The sequence below is a fragment of the Neoarius graeffei genome, chromosome 1, assembly GCF_027579695.1.
Source record: "Neoarius graeffei isolate fNeoGra1 chromosome 1, fNeoGra1.pri, whole genome shotgun sequence".
NCBI classification, from domain to species: Eukaryota; Metazoa; Chordata; class Actinopteri; order Siluriformes; family Ariidae; genus Neoarius; species Neoarius graeffei.
This window is the reverse complement of record NC_083569.1, coordinates 111,268,510-111,289,372: the sequence shown is the minus strand read 5'-3', so window position 1 is coordinate 111,289,372 and position 20,863 is coordinate 111,268,510. Positions and strand designations below refer to the sequence as shown.

Here is a 20,863-nt window from a genome sequence, read left to right as displayed (position 1 = left end):
CAGTGCATTTATTATCGAGATCCATCAAAGGACACAGTGTGTCGTGTGTTATACAATGGCACAAAAAAAAAGCTGGATGGAAATGTAACATCTCAGCAGGAGACAGAACACTGAGATCAAAAACGGAAGAGACTGAAAACATGAAGCGTAGATGAGGAACGGAGAAAGGAAAACAAAAACCCTGTAAAGAAGAAACCTAGAGAATTAAACATGGCTCGTTGCTGCAAGATTAACTGTTTGTGCACTGGGATAATCCTCCACAACAACAAGTGATAGATTTAACTTGGATTAGAACAAACAGCAGACATGGAAACACCAAGAGCTATCCAAAGATTATGCTGAAAGTGAGAAATCTTATTGTTTTTTTTTGTTTTTTTTAAATATATGCTCATTTTGAATTTCGTGCCAGCAGCTTAGCACTAAATTGGAAATGTTGTCCCATTCTTGCCTGATATACAACTTCAGTTGCTCATCAGTTCAGGGTCTCTTTGTCATATTTTGCACTTCATAATGTGCCAAATGTTTTAAATGAGAGACAGGTCTGGACTGCAGGCAGGCCAGTTTAGCACCCAGACTCTTTTACTATGGAGCCATGCAGTTTTAATATGTGCAGAAAGCAGTTTAGCATTGTCTTGCTGAAAGAAGGAAGGTTTTACCTGGATGGCAGCATATTGCTCTGAAATGTGTATATATCATTCAGCATTAATGATGCCTTCCCAGATGTACAAGCTACCCAGGTCATGTGCACTAATGCTCCGTCATAGCATCACAGATGCTGGCTTTTGAACTGTGCACTGATGATAAGACGGATGGTCCCTCTCCTCTTTAGCCTGGAGGACGTGGTGTCCATGATTTCTAAAAAGAATTTCTACTTTTGATTCGTCAGACCTCGAGACAGTTTTCCACTTCGCTTCAGTCCATCATAAAAGAGCTCGGGCCCAGAGAAGGTGGTGGTGTTTCTGGATATTGTTTATATCTGGTTTTAACTTGCTTTTGTGGATGCAGTAATGAACTGTTTTCACAGACGATGGTTTTTTGAAGTGTTCCTGAGCCCATACAGTGATTTCCACTACAAACATGTGTCTGCTTTTAATGCAGTGTCTCCTGAGGGCCTGAAGATCACAGGCATCCAGTGTCAGTTTTCAGCCTTGTCTCTTGCATACAGAGATTTCTCCAGATTCTCTCAATCTTTTAATGATATTATGGACCATAGATGATGTGATCTACAAATTCTTTGCAGTTTTACATTGAGAATGTTACGTTATTCTTAAATTGTTGCACTGTTTGCCCACGTAGTCTTTCACAGAGCGGTGAACCCCTCCCTATCTTTACTTCTGAGAGACTCCGTCTCTCTGGGATGCTCTTTTTATACCCAATCATCTTACTGACCTGTTGTAAATTAACCAAATTAGGGGTTTTTTTAGCATTACATGACTTTTTCAGTCTTTTGTTGCCTCTGTCCGAACTTTTCTGAAACGTGTTACTGACATCAAATTCAAAATGAGCAAATATTTTTCAAAAAAAACAATAAAATTTCTCAGTTTCAACATTTGATATATTGTCTTTGTACTATTTTCAATGAAATATAGGGCTTCCATGATTTGCAATTCATCACATTTTGTTTTTATTTATGTTTTACACAGTGTCGAACTTTTTTGGAATTTTGAAAAGGTTGAAAGTTTAAAAGTTGGGAATTATCCAAAATGAACAGAAAGTATTGATTCAGTTTAACAGCACTGACGGGAAAAAAACTGGCTTGCCTCATACTGGATAATCTGAAATCTTCTGCTCATGTAATACTGTATTTTAAAATGCTCTGGATTTATGAAAGAAAAACTAAAGCAAAACACTATGTACTGGAATCATAAATTCTTAATAATCCTTAAATTATAAATGCCATGTCCTGGTGATGTTTTTTAAACCTGAATATACTGACCTGTTTTAGGTAATGCTGCTAGTATTGATCTGCATGTGTGTGTGTGTGTGTGTTTACACACAGGACAGTGTCTGGCATTCTGCTCTCTCAGATAAGAGGAAGATTAGTCCTGTTATTCTGTTTGATTTTGTCTTTCCTCTCGTACCTTCTCCATTAACGACAATGTTTTTTCTTGCTACAACACAACACAGTGTCGGCACTGCAGCACTTCAGGCTTTAGTCCTGTGGTAAGTTGAAATAATCCTGTGTCTTTATCTCACTTGCAGATAATAATAATAATAATAATAATAATAATAATAATAATAATAATAATAATAATAATAGCTGGCTAATTCAAAGTGAATGTATATATACTCAGTAGTATAGCTATACTGTTTAATACAATGATCATAATAAAAAATGTATGAAACAAAAATGCAAAGTTCATGATTTTTTTCTTGAATTTCTTTCTTTCTTTTTTAAATGGATTTGATTTAATTTTTAAAACTCATAGTCTTGTGGCAAGCTTTACACATGAAGTCAAACAAAACCAGCTTTACTGAAAAGCACTCAGCAGCAGATTGCAGATTTACAGTTTTTCCTCATTCACTTTGGTACATTTCATGAATCATCATTACCATTTGAAGAGTTTGGTTCCAAAATGTGATAAACGCCAAATTTGAAAAAATTGAAACTCCTGCCACCAAACCATCAGCAATTATCATATCTTACATGTACCATATTCAGTTTTTGCCAAAACATGATATCTGCCATTGATTTACAAACTGCATTACAGCCTTTCATTCCAAAACGCAACAAGCGCCATCACCGATTTTTCTCAAAACCAGACATATCCATTTGGCCAGTCAGAAGCCGCCATTGGTGTGAAGTCTTCTAAGATGGCTGCGCCCATGAAGTTGGAAATTGCTTTGTCACTTCTCGCATTTATTGGACAATTTCACGCTGAATTATGAATATTTCGATAAAATAATCTAAAAAAAATGAAATAATCTATAAAATAATCTGTCATGAAAGAACATGGTTAAATGCACTGTAAATAGAAAGGGATATGTAGCATTTTGGGGGAAAATGCCATGGCGTGGATATGTAGCAACTTGACAAAAAAAAATTACTTGGTTCAGTTAAAAGCTGGTAATTAGTTCTGGATTTCATTTTTTAAGTTTATTATCATAAAGGAGTTAGTCAATAAATTTTAAAACAGGATACAGTGGTTTTCCTTTTATCGCTTCCTGTCATCAGAAAAAGTGATTTTTCTCGAAACAATTGAATTGGATATATTTTGGAACCAAATTCTTCATTTACAAAATAGTAAACATTTCTTCATAGAACTATGATGAATGTGATAATAAGTAGAAAGAAAAACTGAGTGGGACATATTCTAAGAGAAAAGGGATGACTAAAAGATGTGATTGAAGGTAGAACGACAGGCAAAAGACCCAGAGGACAGAAAAAACTTGGAATGTTGGATGTGATCAAGAAAAGCAGCTACAGTAAAGTGAAAAGGAAGGCAGAAGATAGAAAAGGATGGAGAAAATGGATGCCATCGACCTGCCATCAGGCAGAATGCTAAAGAAGAAAGAAGAAACGTTTATTGAAACAATTCATACAAACAGCACCACATGGTAATTACCTGAAAAGAAAAGAAAAAACAAAACAAAACCCATAACTTCCTCCAAATTCTTAGTTATTACTTCATGGACACATTACATTCAGTAATACTTGGTTTATAATATATAACAGTTTACTCTGAGCATTTTCTGATATAAACTATGAGATCCTTCAAAGAACATGAGGAGATGCTGTGTGTTGGGAAATATGTCAGAAACTGCAAACAGCTGACCATAATCTTATGTTCCAATGTGCCAAAGCATTGGCAATTTGTTGAAAAGAAAGAGAAACTGATTTTATGATGTGCACTAGTGACTAAATGTGGAGGTTCAACTAGTAGTTTCGAGAATTTCAGTTCTGATCTGAGAAATGGACCAAAGCGACTGAGAGAAACTAAGAATTCAACAGTTTTCATCAGAAGTGACTGTCACATTGTGTTTCATCTGTGTGTTATATCTGTGCCACACTGAAATACAATCGACGTCCAATCACCAGTATATTAGGCATCAGGATTACTCATAAAATTAAATGCTCCATGTAGGACTTCAACACTCCATGATGATTATCTGTGTGTCATGCTGAAAGTTAATTTACCCAGTAGATATTTCAGACATGTTCGAAATGTAATGTTTGCTTCTACAGTCTTGCACTGAAGGTATGAGACTGGTGACATCTTGTACATGAACAATATTATTGAATAGATAGATAGATAGATAGATAGATAGATAGATAGATAGATAGATAGATAGATAGATAGATAGATAGATAGATAGATAGAACTTTATTATCATTATCATCAAGTTTATTCAAACCTCTTGCAATTAAATACTGAATTACAGGTTGATGTGCAATATACAATAACAATTAAAAAATGATTAGCACAAGTGTTCCAAATACTTAAAAAATAGTTTCAGTGAGGCTGTAGCTCATACCATCCACTGTTGTTGTGTGTGAGTTTGAAATCCGATCACTCCTGTAGGAGTAGTGATTTTCGTGAAATTGCATATGACCCCTGTGTAGCCGCATCCATGGCAGGTGGCGCCACCTGGTGAACAATTCTTGTTGGAATAATGTCTTTAGAGTCTTCTGGGTAAGTTTCAGTGAAAACATCCCAGCAGTTTATGAAGAGTAGCATTTAATGTGATGAGTCACCCAAAAATTTCAGACGCCCATAAAATTGTAAATATGACAGGTGGTGCCACCATCTTGATAACTTTTATGCACACCCACCTGGGGAACATTGTATGGGGGTTTGATCGAAAGCCGATCAATCCTGTAGGAGGAGGAGTGATTTTTGCAAATTGTGGACAATGATGAACGACAACGGACGACAGATAGACAATGCATGAACACATAACTCATCCAGCCTGGCCTATGATTAGTTCTACATACCATTTTGTAACTTGAACTTCCTGACCTTAATTCATAACCATGATCTAAAGAAATACTTCTACTTACGATGACCTGATGGAGCGGGTTTCCCTTTTTGATATCAGATATAAATTTTTTACAAGCTAAAGCTCTGTATAGACACTGCAAGTTGGCCTAGTGGTTAGCGTGTCTGCCTCTTGATTGGGAGATTGTGAGTTCTACTCGCGGTCGGGTCATACCAAAGACCATCATAAAAATGGTATCTACTGGCATCTGGCAAGGCACGCTGCAATACAGATGTGGGTGGGGAGTCAAACTCTTGTGGTTACCAGAGGACCAGCCCCCTGCTGTAACCCTAGCTATGTAATAGGCGAGAGGCCAAGAGCTACAGAAACAGAGATCTGCGCCACCTAATGTGCCATACGGTGCAGGAAGGAATTTAGACTAAAGCTCTGTATGCCTCAAAAGTAGTGAGATTGCACTGTGCAAGCATGTCATTATACTTTATGCCCGGAAGCATAATAGATAGCACACACTTCTGTACATGTTCAGTTGACTCTGATAAATAAGATGGCAAACTCGCAAAAACAACTGCTGCATACTCTAGCACAGGTCTAATATGTGAACAGTACACCATAACCATGTCACCCACAAGGACAACACACTTCCTTATGGCTCTCAAAATGTAGAGCCTGCGGTTGGATTTCTTTATTACAGAGTCGAGATGGGCACCCCAGGTCAAGTCATGGGAGGTTATTACTCCGAGTAACGTAAAAGATTTGACACACTTGACAGACACATCACCCAAACAGATCGGGAGCCAAACGCAACTATTATAATGAAGGAAGTCATTTGTCATGGACTTACATTTAATTGGATTTAGGTACATTATTTGAAATAGCAAAAGACTGGATATCATCTACAACAAAGTTCAAAACTGATGGTGGGATTCTATGTATTATTTCTAACCCAGTGAGAACATCCACAAACTTTGTGTATGCCTGCTAGGATGAAACTAAGTCATTTACCGTTACTGAAAACAATATGGGCCCTAATTGGGTCCCTTGGGGGATGCCTCCAAAAAAAGATTGCTTGTTTGACACCTCATTGCCGATGCGCACAAACTGAGATCTACCTTGAATAAAGGCTGCAATCCACCTCAACAAACTTGGGTGGAAATTAAAGTCTGATAGCTTACATAAAAGAATATGATGGTCTATCAGATCAAAACCCTTTTGAAAATCTGTGAAGAAGAGCCTTATACTGGAAGAGCCAATTCCCTTTATCTCACGCTTCTAGGGCAAGGTGTTAAAGATATAATATTGCATGAGATGTTGATTTGCCTGCAACTGCAAACTGATTACTATCAAATTTATCCAAAATATGGTGGAGAATTCTTTTTAGAGTAAAACCTTCCATAATCTTAGTGACTTGACAAGTCAAGTATATAGATCTGATATCATTTTCAATGCTCTTGGGAGGCTTCTGCTTGGGAAGAGAAGACACCATGGCATTTTTAAAGAGGAGAAGAACAAAACCATCTCTTAGACAAGCATTATAGATGTCGGTTATGGCAAGAGCCATCTCAAAGGCGAACTCTTTCAAGATTATGACCTTCCTAATCTTGGTCTTATGCAAGATTATAGGCTTCTCTCTTAGACAATTCAATACATTGATACTGCAAAATAAAAATTAAATCAAAACTATATGATCAACTGCATCACTTTGAACATAAAAGTCCACCTTCTGACATTAAGCTGCACCCCCTACCTGAGTTTAATGCTCCACCTCCATTATACTCATCAGCTCAGGGCTTTATAAACACTGTGATCCTGCAGTAGCTGAGAATAAAGCCTTGATATTCTTTTCTGCATTTGTAAACCTTTGTGTGTGTGTGTGTGTGTGTGTGTGGTGGGGGGCAGTGCAGTGGTTGTAGTGTGCAGATCCCAGTCACGAGCTCCACTCAACCCTGTGGACTGCTCCCTGTCTGAGTGGTCACAATGGACCCGCTGTGACCCCTGCCTGAAAAAGAGGGTAAAAAAAAAAACTAAACACACACACACACACACACACACACTTTACTGTTTATTAAAGGGCTGACAATCACCATCACATTTAAACCTACAATCACTTTGTATAAATTTGATATCAGTGTAAACATTATGTGTAGCATATTAATAATAACTGCTCTGGTTCTCAGTTCCGCTATGCCAAAGTGCTGCAGCCATCTCAGTTTGGGGGAGAGCCATGTCACGAGCTCGGCCTTGATGAAGAGCCATGTACACCGCCCTCGCGCTACTCATGCCGCACTTCTGTGCCACTTTGCCAGGGATTCCAGTGTCCCGCCACAGGTCACCTACACACCCACAATTTTACAAACACTACATAATCACTACACACCCAATAATTTACCATTATATAATCATTAACTAACCAATACACAACCTTTATGTGACCATGACACAACCATTAATAACCATGTAACCTTTACATAACCATCCCATAATAATAGCATCACGGACACACAATACATCCATCACACAATCATCCTTTAACCAACACACAACGACTACATAACCATGAGGCCACGCCTCCTTCACTGAGACTGACAGGTACAGAGGCCATGCCTCCTTCACTAGCACTGACCAATACAGAGTCCACACCTCTTTCACTAGCACTGGTTTATACAGAGGCCACACCTCCTTCACTAGCACTGGTCTATACAGAGGCCACACCTCCTTCACTAGCACTGGTCTATACAGAGGCCACACCTCCTTCACTTGCACTGGTCTATACAGAGGCCACACCTCCTTCACTGCACTGGTCTATACAGAGGCCACACCTCTTTCACTAGCACAGACAGATTAGTGCCTCTCTCTCTCTCTCTCTCTCTCTCTCTCTCTCTCTCTCTGTGTGTGTGTGTGTGTGTGTGTGTGTGTGTGTGTGTGTGTGTGTGTGTGTGTGTGTGTCAGGTCGCTGTATACCAGAGGGGCTGCGCTGTAATGGGGATGATGACTGTGGTGACGGATCTGATGAGCTCAACTGTAAAAAAGTGTTCAAATCCTGCAACCAGCCAACTGAAGAGTTTTATGGCATCGAGAACCTCGCCAAAGGGTGTGTGTGTGTGAATATAAAATTTAAAATTATAAAATGGAAGCATATTTTGCCATAAAAATGTAGTTTGGTTGAACAGGACAGAAGGTTAACGTCACTGATAAACCAAACTGACAATGTGAGGACTCATTACTAGTTTTAACTTTCAGGATCAATGCCCTGAACAGTAAATTGGAGGGTTTTGTGCTGGATAATCGCTACTATGCTGGTGGCTGTTTGCCCTATTTTAACCAGGATGTGCGCTTCAGGAAACCATACAACGTCCAGCAATACACTTTTGAGGCAAGTCAAGCTCTAACCCATGACACCCATTACAACTGCCCACAATGGAGTAAATCCTGGGTCAGATTCACAGTCTGAGTTCATCAGCATAACCTGCATCATCTGTTATTAAAGCCTATACGTTTCTGTTTTATCAATATATACAGTATATACATACCTGTAGCAACAAAGTCATGGCAGAGGGAGAGGGATCCATGTGCTGGAGGTTTTAATAGAAATCCAAAGCAAGATCTAATAACCAAGTGGTGAAACAGGTAGAAGGTCACAACATAGGCTAGAAGGTAAATCCAAAGCATTGGCAAATAGCATTACAGTATAAGCATTTAGTAGACACTCTTATCTGGGGCAGTTGGGGGTTAGGTGCCTTGCTCAAGGGCACTTCAGCCATTTCTGCTGGTCCAGGGAATCAAACCAGCAACCTTTTGGTCCAAAAGCTGCTTCTCTAACCATTAGGCAAGGAAGAAAAAACAGGATACAGCAGGCATAGGAACAGGAAATGACTGTGAAACAGGAAGTGTGTCTCACTATATGGCTCAGAGACTTGGACCACCTACAGGCATCAGATAAGGAGACTGGAAGCTTTCCACATTCGATCCCTACAAACTATCTTAGGCATCACATGGAAAGACAAAATCCCACACACCACCATCCTGGAAAGAACCCAGACAACCAGCATTGAAGCCATGCTGATCACCAAACAACTCTGCTGGGTGGGCCACATCATACGCATGCCAGAAAACCAGCTCCCAAGGCGTATGCTGTACGGAGAACTGGGGGACGTACGTCGTTCCATTGGAGGACAGAAGAAGAGGTATAAGGACAACCTCAAAAGAAATCTAAATGCATGTAATATATGACCAGACCAACTTGAACATCTTGCAACAGACCGCTTTCTATGGCGCTCTATCATACATCAAGGTGTCTTGCACTTTGAAGAGGAAAGGACCATTGCCAGAACTCTGAGATGAAGTGCAAGACATGCCAGATTACAAAGAGCACCTTTAGGCCCTGGTGATGGTATACCCTGCCCCACGTGTGGCAAAAGATGCACGTCTGAATTTGGACTTCGGAGCCATCAGAGGTCTCACCAACCCTGACACTGACACAAGTAGCAAACGTCATCATCGAACACGATGGACCACCATAAGCAAAGCATACGGGGGACCTTTGTTGGCATGGAGGTCTCATGTCATGAAATGATGTTACAGTAATCCCATCCATCCATTATTCGTAGCCGCATATCCTGTGCAGGGTCACAGGCAAGCTGGATCCTATCCCAACTGACTATGGGCGAGAGGCAGGGTACACCCTGGACAAGTTGTCAGGTCATCGCAGGGCTAGCATATAAAGACAAACAACCATTCATACCTACAGTCAATTTAGAGCCACCAATTAACCTAACCTGCATGTCTTTGGACTGTGGGGGAAACCAGAGCACCCAGAGGAAACCCACACAGACACAGGAAGAACATGCAAACTCCACACAGAAAGGCCGCCGTTGGCCAATGGGCTCGAACCCAGAACCTTCTGGCTGTGAGGCAACAGTGCTAACCACTACACCTCCGTGCCACCCATGTTACAGTAATATATCCATAAATTCTCACTAATACAAGTAAATCCAAAACAGTGGGGTTTTATCAGAATACAGAATACCTGATCTGAGTTTATGATCATAAGAAGTCTTAATCATTGTATTCAGATGTTTAAAAGCAGCAATATTACATATTTTCATAATTGGGGCATTACTGTAACAGGAGGAGCATAATCTGATTGGTCGTCACCTTGCTAAGAAGTTGTATTTTATTTAAGACAGTTCATTTGTCTTAAATCACTAAATCATTAGTGATGCATGACCTGACATGCATCAATGAACAGTAATCGTCTATAAGGTTTAGATAAACTATAAATCAAACTCGGTAAATAAAACTGGTAGCTGTTGTAGAAACTGAAAAAGACAAAATTAGAATATTTTGAAAGTTTGAAACAAAACAAAAACAATTCTTGGTTAAAGATTTTTCAACTGATCAGTTTACAACGAAGAACCATATTGTCAATACAAAACCCAAATTTTTCTCATCATCCAGACAAAAGGTTCCTCCGATTTCAAGCTCGAATCTTACGAATCGTACCAAGACTACTCGGAGTACAGGTTGAGGGCCACCATGTCCAGGACCACCGTCTCCTTTTCCTTTGGTATACCTGGACTCTTTGAGATCGGATATAACTATGATGAAAGCAAGTACAAGAAATCTGTGCAGAAGCTACGCAATTATGCTGGGAAGGTAAAGCACAACACACACACACACACACACACACACTGCAGTCATAATACTACACTAGATGACAAACAGCTAGCAAGTTTCTTGGGTTAGCATAGTGTTAACTATGTAAGGATGATTCCACAGTGGCTGTGTATCACAATGTGTGTAGTTTTTTCTTAGCATAGAATTAGAATTAGCAAATGTATGCTAACTCAAGTATGTGTTCTCCAGTTAGCGTGATGTTATACTGTAATATCTTTCCAGTCATGTTTTGTTTCAGACAAACAGTTTCATTCACGCGCACTCCCAGCTTGAGCTAGCACGCTACACCCTTAAGGTGGACAACCTGGTGCTCCACTCAGAGTTCTTGACACGCCTGCGAGCTCTCCCACTTCAGTACACATATGGCGAGTACCAACAGCTGTTCAGCGACTACGGCACACACTACATCACAGAGGCCGTGCTCGGGGGAGACTTTGACTACACCCTCATCCTCAACAAGGAGAATTTGGAGAAATCTGGTAAGGGTGAAATGACAATGAATTCAACTATCAATCAATCAATCAATCAATCAATCAATCAATCAATCAATCAATCAATCAATCAATCAATCAATCAATCAATGTGCTGTACCATATGTATAAATATAAGTAGCTAATATATGCAATGCTTTTTGTTCATACAATACTGTATGTATATATATGAATGGTGTTCAATATAGCTAATGCTCTTTCCTATAAAGGACATAAATGTCAAATCATCACTCACATCTCTAAGCAGTGGCAGTCACTGTTCTTTTTAGGGTACACGCTAGACGATGCCAAACGGTGTTTGCAGGTGGGCATTAGACTTGGATTCAACATCATGGGTGTGTACGTGTCAGGAGGGTTATCAGGCGGACGCTGCAAAGGCCTGCTGACAGAGTTTGGAAGTAAGGATCCTTTTACGCAACTCATCTAACATTTTTCAATCCTGTTTGCTTCCTTGAAAACATCCTTGAGTTTTTGTCTTGTCTTTTTGTCCTCCTGGCTGGCTCACCAACAAGATTTTCACATACAAAATCAGTTTCGATAAACTAATAGAGCTGGTTGTCATATTTCAGTCAAAATTTGTAAAGGTCCAGCTACATGAAGCTTGTCACTCAGAATGGTCTGGATAAACAACCAACATGAGTGAATGACAACAGTTAATAAAAAAACATCCATCCATCTTCTACTGCTTATCCGGAGCCGGGTCACGGGGGTAGCAGCCTAAGCAGAGCAGCCCAGACTTCCCTCTCCCTGGCCACCTCCACCAGCTCTTCCGGGGGAATACCAAGGCATTCCCAGGCCAGCCGAGAGATGTAATGTCTCCAGCGTGTCCTAGGTCTGCCCCGGGGTCTTCTCCTGGTGGGGCATGCCTAGAAAACCTCCCTTTGGAGGCATCCAGGGGGCATCCTAACAAGGTGCCCAAACCACTTCAACTGACTCCTTTTGATGTGGAGGAGCAGCGGTTCTACTCCGAGTCTCTCCTGAATGACCAAGCTTCTCACCCTGTCTCTAAGGGAGAGCCCAGCCACCCTGCGGAGAAAACTTATTTCTACCACTTGTATTCGCAATCTCATTCTTTCAGTCACTACCCATAGCTTGTGACCATAGGTGAGAGTGGGAACGTAGATGGACCAATAAATTGAGAGCTTTGCCTTTTGGCTCAGCTCTCTCTTTACCACAACAGACTGGTTTAGCATCCGCATCACTGCTGACGCTGCCCCGATCTGTCTGTCCAACTCCCGCTCCCCCTTACCCTCACTCGTGAACAAAACCCCAAGATATTTAAACTCCTCCACTTTAGGTAGCAACTTCCCCCTGACCTGGAGTAGGCACTCCACCCGTTTCTGGCTGAGCGCCATGGCCATGGACTTGGAGGTGCTGATCCTCATCCCAGCCGCTTTGCACTCGGCTGCAAACCGTCCCAGCGCATGCTGTAAGTCACAGATTGATGAAGCCAACAGGACCACATCATCCGCAAAAAGCAGAAACATGATCCTGATGCCACCAAACCAGACACCCTCCGCCCCTTGGCTGCGCCTAGAAATTCTGTCCATAAAAGTTATGAACAGAACCGGTGACAAAGGACAGCCTTGGTGGAGTCCAACATGCACCGGGAATGAGTTCGACTTACTGCCGGCAATGCAAACCAAACTCCTGCTCCGGTCATACAGGGACCGAATGGCCTGCAGTAGTGGGCCCTGAACCCCATACTCCCGAAGTACCCCCTACAGGGCACCATGAGGGACACAGTTGTAAGCCTTCTTCAGATCCACAAAACACATGTAGACCGATTGGGCAAACTCCCATGCACCCTCCAGTACCCTTGCAAGGGTAAAGAGCTGGTCCAGTGTTCCATGACCAGGACGAAAACCGCATTGTTCCTCCTGAATCCGAGGTTAGACTATTGACCAGACTCTCCTCTCCAGCACCCCAGCATAGGCTTTCCCAGGGAGGCTGAGAAGTGTGATCCCCCTATAGTTGGAATACACTCTCCGGTCCACCTTTTTAAAAAGGGGGACCACCACCCCAGTCTGCCAATCCAGAGGCACTGTCCCCGACCTCCACACAATGTTGAAGAGCTGTGTCAGCCAAGACAGCCCAACAACATCCAGTGCCTTCAAGAACTCAGGACGAATCTCATCCACCCCCAGAGCCTGGCCACCGAGGAGCTTTTTAACCACCTCGGCAACCTCAGCCCCTGTGATGTTTAATAAAAAACAATTAATGCTTAACTACTTACATGTTACAACTTTGTTTTTGACGATTGCTAGAGAGTGAACAGATTAGACATCTGTTGCAAGCTTGAATGGAGAATAAATACTTCAATGGCCAATCATTTGTAAACATTCTGTTTTCAGTGTTGACTCTTTTTAAACAAGCCATGATGTCATTTCATTAATCAGACCAGGGAATTTAACTGAAATGAAAGAAACTTGTTTCTTACTCCATGAGCTGCCTTCAGCTAAATAATTCACATAAATGCCCATGATTGGCAAAAAGACAGGAAGCTGAACTGGAGGGAGCGGAGTTGAAGATGTTGAGATTTTCATTGGGAGTAAAGTTGTACAGGATCAGAAAATAGAATATTAGAGGGACAGCACATATAGGACGGCTTGAAGACAAAGTGAGGGAGGCAAGATTGAGATGGTTTGGACACATACAGAGGAGAGGTCCAGGGTATATTGGGAAAAGAATGCTGGAGATGGAGTTACCAGGTAAAAGGAAAAGAGGAAGACCAAAGATGAGATTTATGGATGTGGTGAAGGAGGACATGAGGATAGTTGGTGTGACAGAAGAAGATACAGAGGACAGGAGGAGATAGAGGGACATTATCTGCTGTGACAACCCCTAATGGGAACAGCTGAAAGAAGAAGAAGAAGAAGAAGAAGAAGAAGAGGAAGAAGCACATGATTGGCCCCAACAAATGGTCTGCTACAGAAACCTGTTTAAAAAAAAACTAGACTCGCTGAACTGCACTGGTCATTTATGCTATGGTTCAATTTGCTGAAATACTTTGCTTCTTCATCAGGTTACAAGAACTAAAATAGACAAATGGTGCGTAATTTTGTGGGTTAGTCAAACTCCTTCCTGTGCCAGTACCTAGTATTCCCATGCAATCTCCCAACCAAGTTGGTAACCAAGTCCTGAAGGCACATTGGGCAGCACTGATCTCTGTTTCTATAGCCCTCAGCCTCTTGTTTATTACATAGGGTTACAGTGGGGGTCCAGTCCTCTGGTAACCCTGCTCGCACCTGTATTGTGGCGCCTCACCAGATGGCAGTAGATACCATTTTTATGATGGTCTTTGGTATGTTCCAACTGTGAGTAGAACTTGATCTCCCAGTAGAGAGACAGACATGCTAACCACTAGGCCAACTCACTTTTCTTTTTTTTTTTTTTGGGGGGGGGGGCTTAGACTGAGATGCTAAAGTAAGACATTAAAGTCTAAAGAGTGTGTTGTTGCTGATGTGTTCTATACATTGCTGTGATCCCTGATTCTGATCTTGCACTACATTCCTCAGACACTACGAGTCAGTTCTCAATGGTGGAGGATTACGTGGCCGTGGTCAGAGGAGGAGACAGTGAGACGGTCGCACGTCTGGCCTCCAAGCAGCTCCCAACACCGGACATTATGCAGCTGTGGGGGGAAGCCGTCCACTACAACCCTGATGTCATCAGCATAAAGGTAATAAACACACTCAACCCTACTGTCCTCCTAGTGGAGATGCAAGTAACACTTCAAAAATATGAGACTAAACCATGGTTCAAGTTAACAGATGTTATTTATTTTCTTCTGTCAGTTTGACATGACCATTAATCTACCCTCAGGTTCTCTTTCATACTTCTCAGTGGCAGAGCATTAACTTCTATTTATTTTATACCAATGCAGACTCCAAGTATTTTCACCTTGTTAATCTGAGGTGGGTGGTGAGTTGATGCCTTACAGTTCCAGGGTCCTGGGCTCAAATTCCTGTCAGTGTACAGTAGAGTTTCACATGTTCTCCTCATGTGGGTTTCCTCCAGGTTCTCCAGTTTCTTCCCTCCTCGCAAAAACATGCAGAGAGGTAGACTAGCTAAGCTAAACTGCCCTGTGTGTGGAGTTCTGTGACTGGTGTCCTATCTAGGTATAAAAAACATGGTCTCCATTCATTTATCCTTAGTAAGCAAGTTATCCTGGTGGATCTGGAGCCTGTCCCAGGAAAACTGGAGGCAGTTTTGAAAAATCAGCTGAAACTGGGTTTATTAGGAAACACTTAGAGTGTGGAACAAGGTGATAATATGGAATGAGACATCTTCAGACTGCAGTTGGACTTTATTGCTTAAATTGTGCAATGCTAGAGGATCAGAGGATCATTATCATGATTATTTTTGAATTGTTTTAAAAGAATCAAGTAGAAGAGAGACAGCTCAATTACACAGAACAGGAGAGCACATGACATGAGTACCTTTTATTTTCTTAACCTTATTGAAAGTCATATGATTGAAGAGTCCTTATTTTTATTCAATAAACAAGGTGTAAACTTCTGGAGACCTTTCCCATAAACACAGCTGCATTGTCAGCAGTCAGTGCTTTGTGTTGCAGTTGGCACCGCTGTATGAACTAGTGACTGGAAAGGATTTCACCAATGCCAACTTTCTGAAGAAGAACCTGAGACGTGCACTCAACGAGTTCCTGAGTGAGACTGACTCGTGCCGCTGTTCCCCCTGCCTCAACAACGGCGTGGCTGTGCTGAAAGGTCAGATCTGAGCTCTCCTCCAAGCAAAAATCTTACTACACTACCAAAAATGGCATTCTTTCATTTCATTTAATCAGTGATCTAACAGAAGGATCTATCAGGTTTGATTCATTTCTTAGCTTCAAGAGAAAGAACCAAGAGAGGTTGGTGACAAAATGACCATTTATAGCTGTATAACAAGTAAGAACAGGAACTAACTTGTTTTGCAGATGTTCCATAACATTATTGTAACTATAAATGGCAATAAAGTATGGTGTCATTCTTTAATTAACAAAAATGGTCCTTGTTGACAAATTGATCTCATAGAAGAGGAATAAAACACTTTGGGGCATGGTGTTATAGGAAAACAATCAACTTTGGTGTGCTAACAGTAGTGTTGTAGTACTTTTTGAAGGTCCCAGTCTCGTCTCGGAATCAAATGCATTTTTACTTAGTCTTGTCTCAGTCTCAGACGTAGAGTCTCAGGATTTTATTTCAAGACCGGTCAAGACTACAACTGCAGGGATTTCACTAAATTTCCTGTGCATTGTCTGATTTATTTGTGAACATCGTTACTGTGATCGGATGTAAAACTTCCTGCTTCAAATGTGACCAATAATGTGACTCATTGTTAATTTGAAATATTTCTTCCTGTTAATGGCCGTCACCCCTCCCCCACCCCTTCAGACACTGGTCTGGTCCTGGTCTGGACTCGGTCTCGCCCTGCCTTGGTCTTGGGCTTGACTTGATCTTAACCCCTGAAAATTTTTGTTTTGTCTTGGTCTCAATACATTTTGGTCTTGGTCATGACTTGGTCTCAGTTTAGGTGGTCTTGGGGAAGCCATGGCTTAATGGTTAGAGAAGCATCTTTGGGACCAAAAGGTTGCTGGTTTGATTCCCTGGAGCAGCAGGAATAGCTGAGCAAGGCACCTAACCCCCAGCTGTTCACCAGGCTGCTCTGGGTATATTGTATGTTGCCCTGGATAAGAACGTCTTCTTCTTTTGGCTGCTCTGATTAGGGGTTGCCACAGTAGATCTTTCGTCTCCATTGCTCCCTGTCTTCTGCATCCTTCTCTACCACGCCTGCCACTTTCATGTCCTCTCTCACCACATCCATGTATCTCCTCTTTGGCCTTCCTCATTTTCATGTGCCTGGCAGCTCCATCCTCAACATTCTCCTTCCAACATGCTCTGCATCTCTTCTCAGGATGTGCCCATACCATCTCAGTCTCATCTCTCTTAGCTTAATTCCCAAGCTCTCCACATGTGCTGTCCCTCTGATGTGCTCATTCCTTATCCTGTCCAACCTTGTCACTCCCGTCACAAACCTTAACATCCTCAACTCCACCACCTCCAACTTTGCCTCCTGTCTCTTCATTAAGGGTACGGTCTCCAATCCATACATCATAGCTGGTCTCACTACTGTCTTATACAGCTTACCTTTCACTTTTGCTGGGATTTTCCTATCACAAATGACTCCCAAAATCCTTCTCCAACTGCTCCACCCTGCCTGCACTCTCTTTCTCACCTCACTATCGCAGCCCCCATTTTCCTGCACAGTTGACCCCAGGCACTTTAATTCACCAACTTTCTTTATGTCTACTTCCTGCATCTTCACTACACTCATATTCCCATTCTTATTGATGTACAGTGGGGCAAAAAATTATTTAGGCAGTCACCAATTGTGCAAGTTCTCCCACTTAAAAAAATGAGAGAGGCCTGTAATTTTCATCATAGATACACTTCAACTATGAGAGACAGAATGGGGGGAAAGAATCCAGGAAATCACATTGTAGGATTTTTAATGAATTAATTGGTAAATTCCTCGGTAAAATAAGTATTTGGTCACCTACAAACAAGTAAGATTTCTGGCTCTCACAGACCTGTAACTTCTTCTTTAAGAGGATCCTCTGTCCTCCACTCGTTACCTGTATTAATGGAACCTGTTTGAACTCGTTATCAGTATAAAAGACACCTGTCTACAACCTCAAACAGTCACACTCCAAACTCCACTATGGCCAAGACCAAAGAGCTGTCAAAGGACACCAGAAACAAAATTGTAGACCTGCACCATGCTGGGAAGACTGAATCTGCAATAGGTAAGCAGCTTGGTGTGAAGAAATCAACTGTGGGAGCAATTATTAGAAAATGGAAGACATACAAGACCACTGATAATCTCCCTCAATCTGGGGCTCCACGCAAGATCTCACCCTATGGGGTCAAAATGATCACAAGAACGGTGAGCAAAAATCCCAGAACCACATGGGGGGACCTAGTGAATGACCTGCAGAGAGCTGGGACCAAAGTAACAAAGGCTACCATCAGTAACACACTATGCCGCCAGGGACTCAAATCCTGCAGTGCCAGACGTGTCCCTCTGCTTAAGCCAGTACATGTCCAGGTCCATCTGAAGTTTGCTAGAGAGCATTCGGATGATCCAGAAGAGGACTGGGAGAATGTCATATGGTCAGATGAATCCAAAATAGAACTTTTTGGTAAAAACTCAACTTTTCATGTTTGGAGGAGAAAGAATGCTGATTTGCATCCAAAGAACACCATACCTACTGTGAAGCATGGGGGTGGAAACATCATGCTTTGGGGCTGTTTTTCTGCAAAGGGACCAGGACGACTGGTCCATGTAAAGGAAAGAATGAATGGGGCCATGTATTGTGAGATTTTGAGTGAAAACCTCCTTCCATCAGCAAGGGCATTGAAGATGAAACGTGGCTGGGTCGTTCAGCATGACAATGATCCCAAACACACTGCCTGGGCAACGAAGGAGTGGTTTTGTAAGAAGCATTTCAAGGTCCTGGAGTGGCCTAGCCAGTCTCCAGATCTCAACCCCATAGAAAATCTTTGGAGGGAGTTGAAAGTCCGTGTTGCCCAGCGACAGCCCCAAAACATCACAAACAATACCAGCAACAGTGTGTGAAAACCTTGTGAAGATTTACAGAAAACGTTTGACCTCTGTCATTGCCAACAAAGGGTATACAACAAAGTATTGAGATGAACTTTTGTTATTGACCAAATACTTATTTTCCACCATAATTTGCAAATAAATTCTTTAAAAATCAGACAATGTGATTTTCTGGATTTTTTTTTCTCATTTTGTCTCTCATAGTTGAGGTATACCTATGATGAAAATTACAGGCCTCTCTCATCTTTTTAAGTGGGAGAACTTGCACAATTGGTGACTGACCCAACTCAACCTCCTTTCTACTTTCATCACATATCACAATATCATCCGCAAACATCATGTTCCATGGTGACTCTTGCCTCATGTTGTCCGTCAAGCTATCCATCACTATGGCAAACAAGAAAGGACTCAAAGCAGATCCTTGATGAAGTCCCACTTTCACCTTGAACCATTCAGTCGTTCCAACTGCACACCTCACTGCTGTTTCACTGTTCTCATACATGTCTTGCACCACTCTAATATACTTCTCATTCACTCCACACTTTTTCATACAATACCATAACTCATCTCTCAGCACTCTATCGTATGCCTTCTCTGGCCTTCCCTGTACTTCTCCATTAACATTCTTAAAGCAAAAATTGCATCCAACGTGCTTTTCCTTGGCATAAACCCATATTGCTGTTCACAGATTGCTACCTCTCTTCTCAATCTCACCTCCAATACCCTTTCCCATAACTTCATGGTGTGGCTCATCAATTTTATCCCTCTGTAATTACTGCAGCTCTGTACATCTCCCTTATTCTTGTATATTGGGACTAGCACACTCTTTCTCCGTTCATTTGGCATTTTCTCATTCTCTAGGATCTTATTAAACAATCTCGTTAGGAACTCCACAGCCGTCTCACCCAAACACCTCCAAGCCTCAATCGGGATACCATCTGGTCCGACTGCTTTCCCAGTCTTCATTCTTTTCATGACTGCCCTCACCTCATCTTTACTAACCAACTCTGCTTCCTGATTTGCTGTCTCCAACGAATCTGACATTTTCTCTCTTGGATTCTCCTCATTTAATAAATCCTCAAAGTACTGTGGGTGGTAAAAGAGAGCAACTGGACTTGCTTGAAGATTCTTGAAGATGTTTCACCTCTCATCTGAAAGGCTTCTTCAGTTCTGTCTGACTAATAGGGAGTATCAGGTATTTATCCTCTCATGGAAGAAAAGTAATCCTAAGGTGTAGTTAAGTCATCCTGTTGGTGTGGGTCACTGGGGGCTGGGTGTGAATGACCTCGAGAGTCGTTGGGGTGATCAAAGGATTGTTGGTTCTCTCTGTCCTCCTGTGAGTCACTGAAAACAGCTGGGTTTTGGTGTGCATTCAGTTGTCTGGGAAGTGTGCCAAGGACTACATTGTAGGTGGTTGATAAATGATGTCTTAGACCACCACCTCTGTTCAGTGATGGCCATTCCAGGTTGACAAAAATGGCTTCTTTAACTCCTTGCTCATACCAATGATCCTCTCTGGCTAGAATGCGTATGTTGCAATCCTGAAATGAGTGTCCTTTGTAGTATCCCAATCTTCTGGCAGACTTCCATTACCACTCAATGCTCATCTCATTTCTTCCTTAAATTCCTTCTGATGTTCAACCTCTTTTAGTTTCCACCACTTAATCTTCGGCTCCACTATTTCACGCTTCGATGTTGTCTAGCTTCACTCTCCCCTGCCATTACTTTACAGTCTCCAATCTCCTTCAGGCTACCCCTCCTGCAGAGCATGTAGTCCGCCTGTGTAGATCTTCCTCCACTCTTAAACGTCACCCTGTGCTGCTCTTTCTTCTCAAAGTATGTATTGACTATTGCCAAATTCATCCCCTTTGAAAAACCAACTACCATTTGCCCTTCCACATTTCTCTCTCTTACACCATATCTGCCCATCACGTCCTCATCTCCTCTGTTTCCCTCGCCAACATCCATCCATTATCTGTAGCCGCTTAGCCTGTCCTACAGGGTCGCAGGCAAGCTGGAGCCTATCCCAGCTGACTATGGGTGAGAGGCGGGGTACACCCTGGACAAGTCACCAACTCATCACAGCAGTTTTAAACAGTACATTTAGTTGTTGACTATTGATGCCAAAA

General features: G+C 41.9%; 1 protein-coding gene across 1 annotated transcript in view; it reads left to right on the top strand.

The window, feature by feature from the left end:
• c8b (complement component 8, beta polypeptide) overlaps positions 1–20,863 on the top strand; it is an 81,319-nt gene that overhangs the window by 60,033 nt on the left and 423 nt on the right. Inside the window, exons 14-23 of the mRNA XM_060920450.1 lie at positions 2,000–2,163; positions 6,838–6,949; positions 7,116–7,266; positions 7,888–8,029; positions 8,179–8,311; positions 10,396–10,593; positions 10,853–11,093; positions 11,375–11,503; positions 14,624–14,787; positions 15,685–15,838. Of these exons, the coding sequence (XP_060776433.1) occupies positions 2,000–2,163; positions 6,838–6,949; positions 7,116–7,266; positions 7,888–8,029; positions 8,179–8,311; positions 10,396–10,593; positions 10,853–11,093; positions 11,375–11,503; positions 14,624–14,787; positions 15,685–15,838 (1,588 nt within the window). The remainder of the gene's footprint in view (positions 1–1,999; positions 2,164–6,837; positions 6,950–7,115; positions 7,267–7,887; positions 8,030–8,178; positions 8,312–10,395; positions 10,594–10,852; positions 11,094–11,374; positions 11,504–14,623; positions 14,788–15,684; positions 15,839–20,863) is intronic.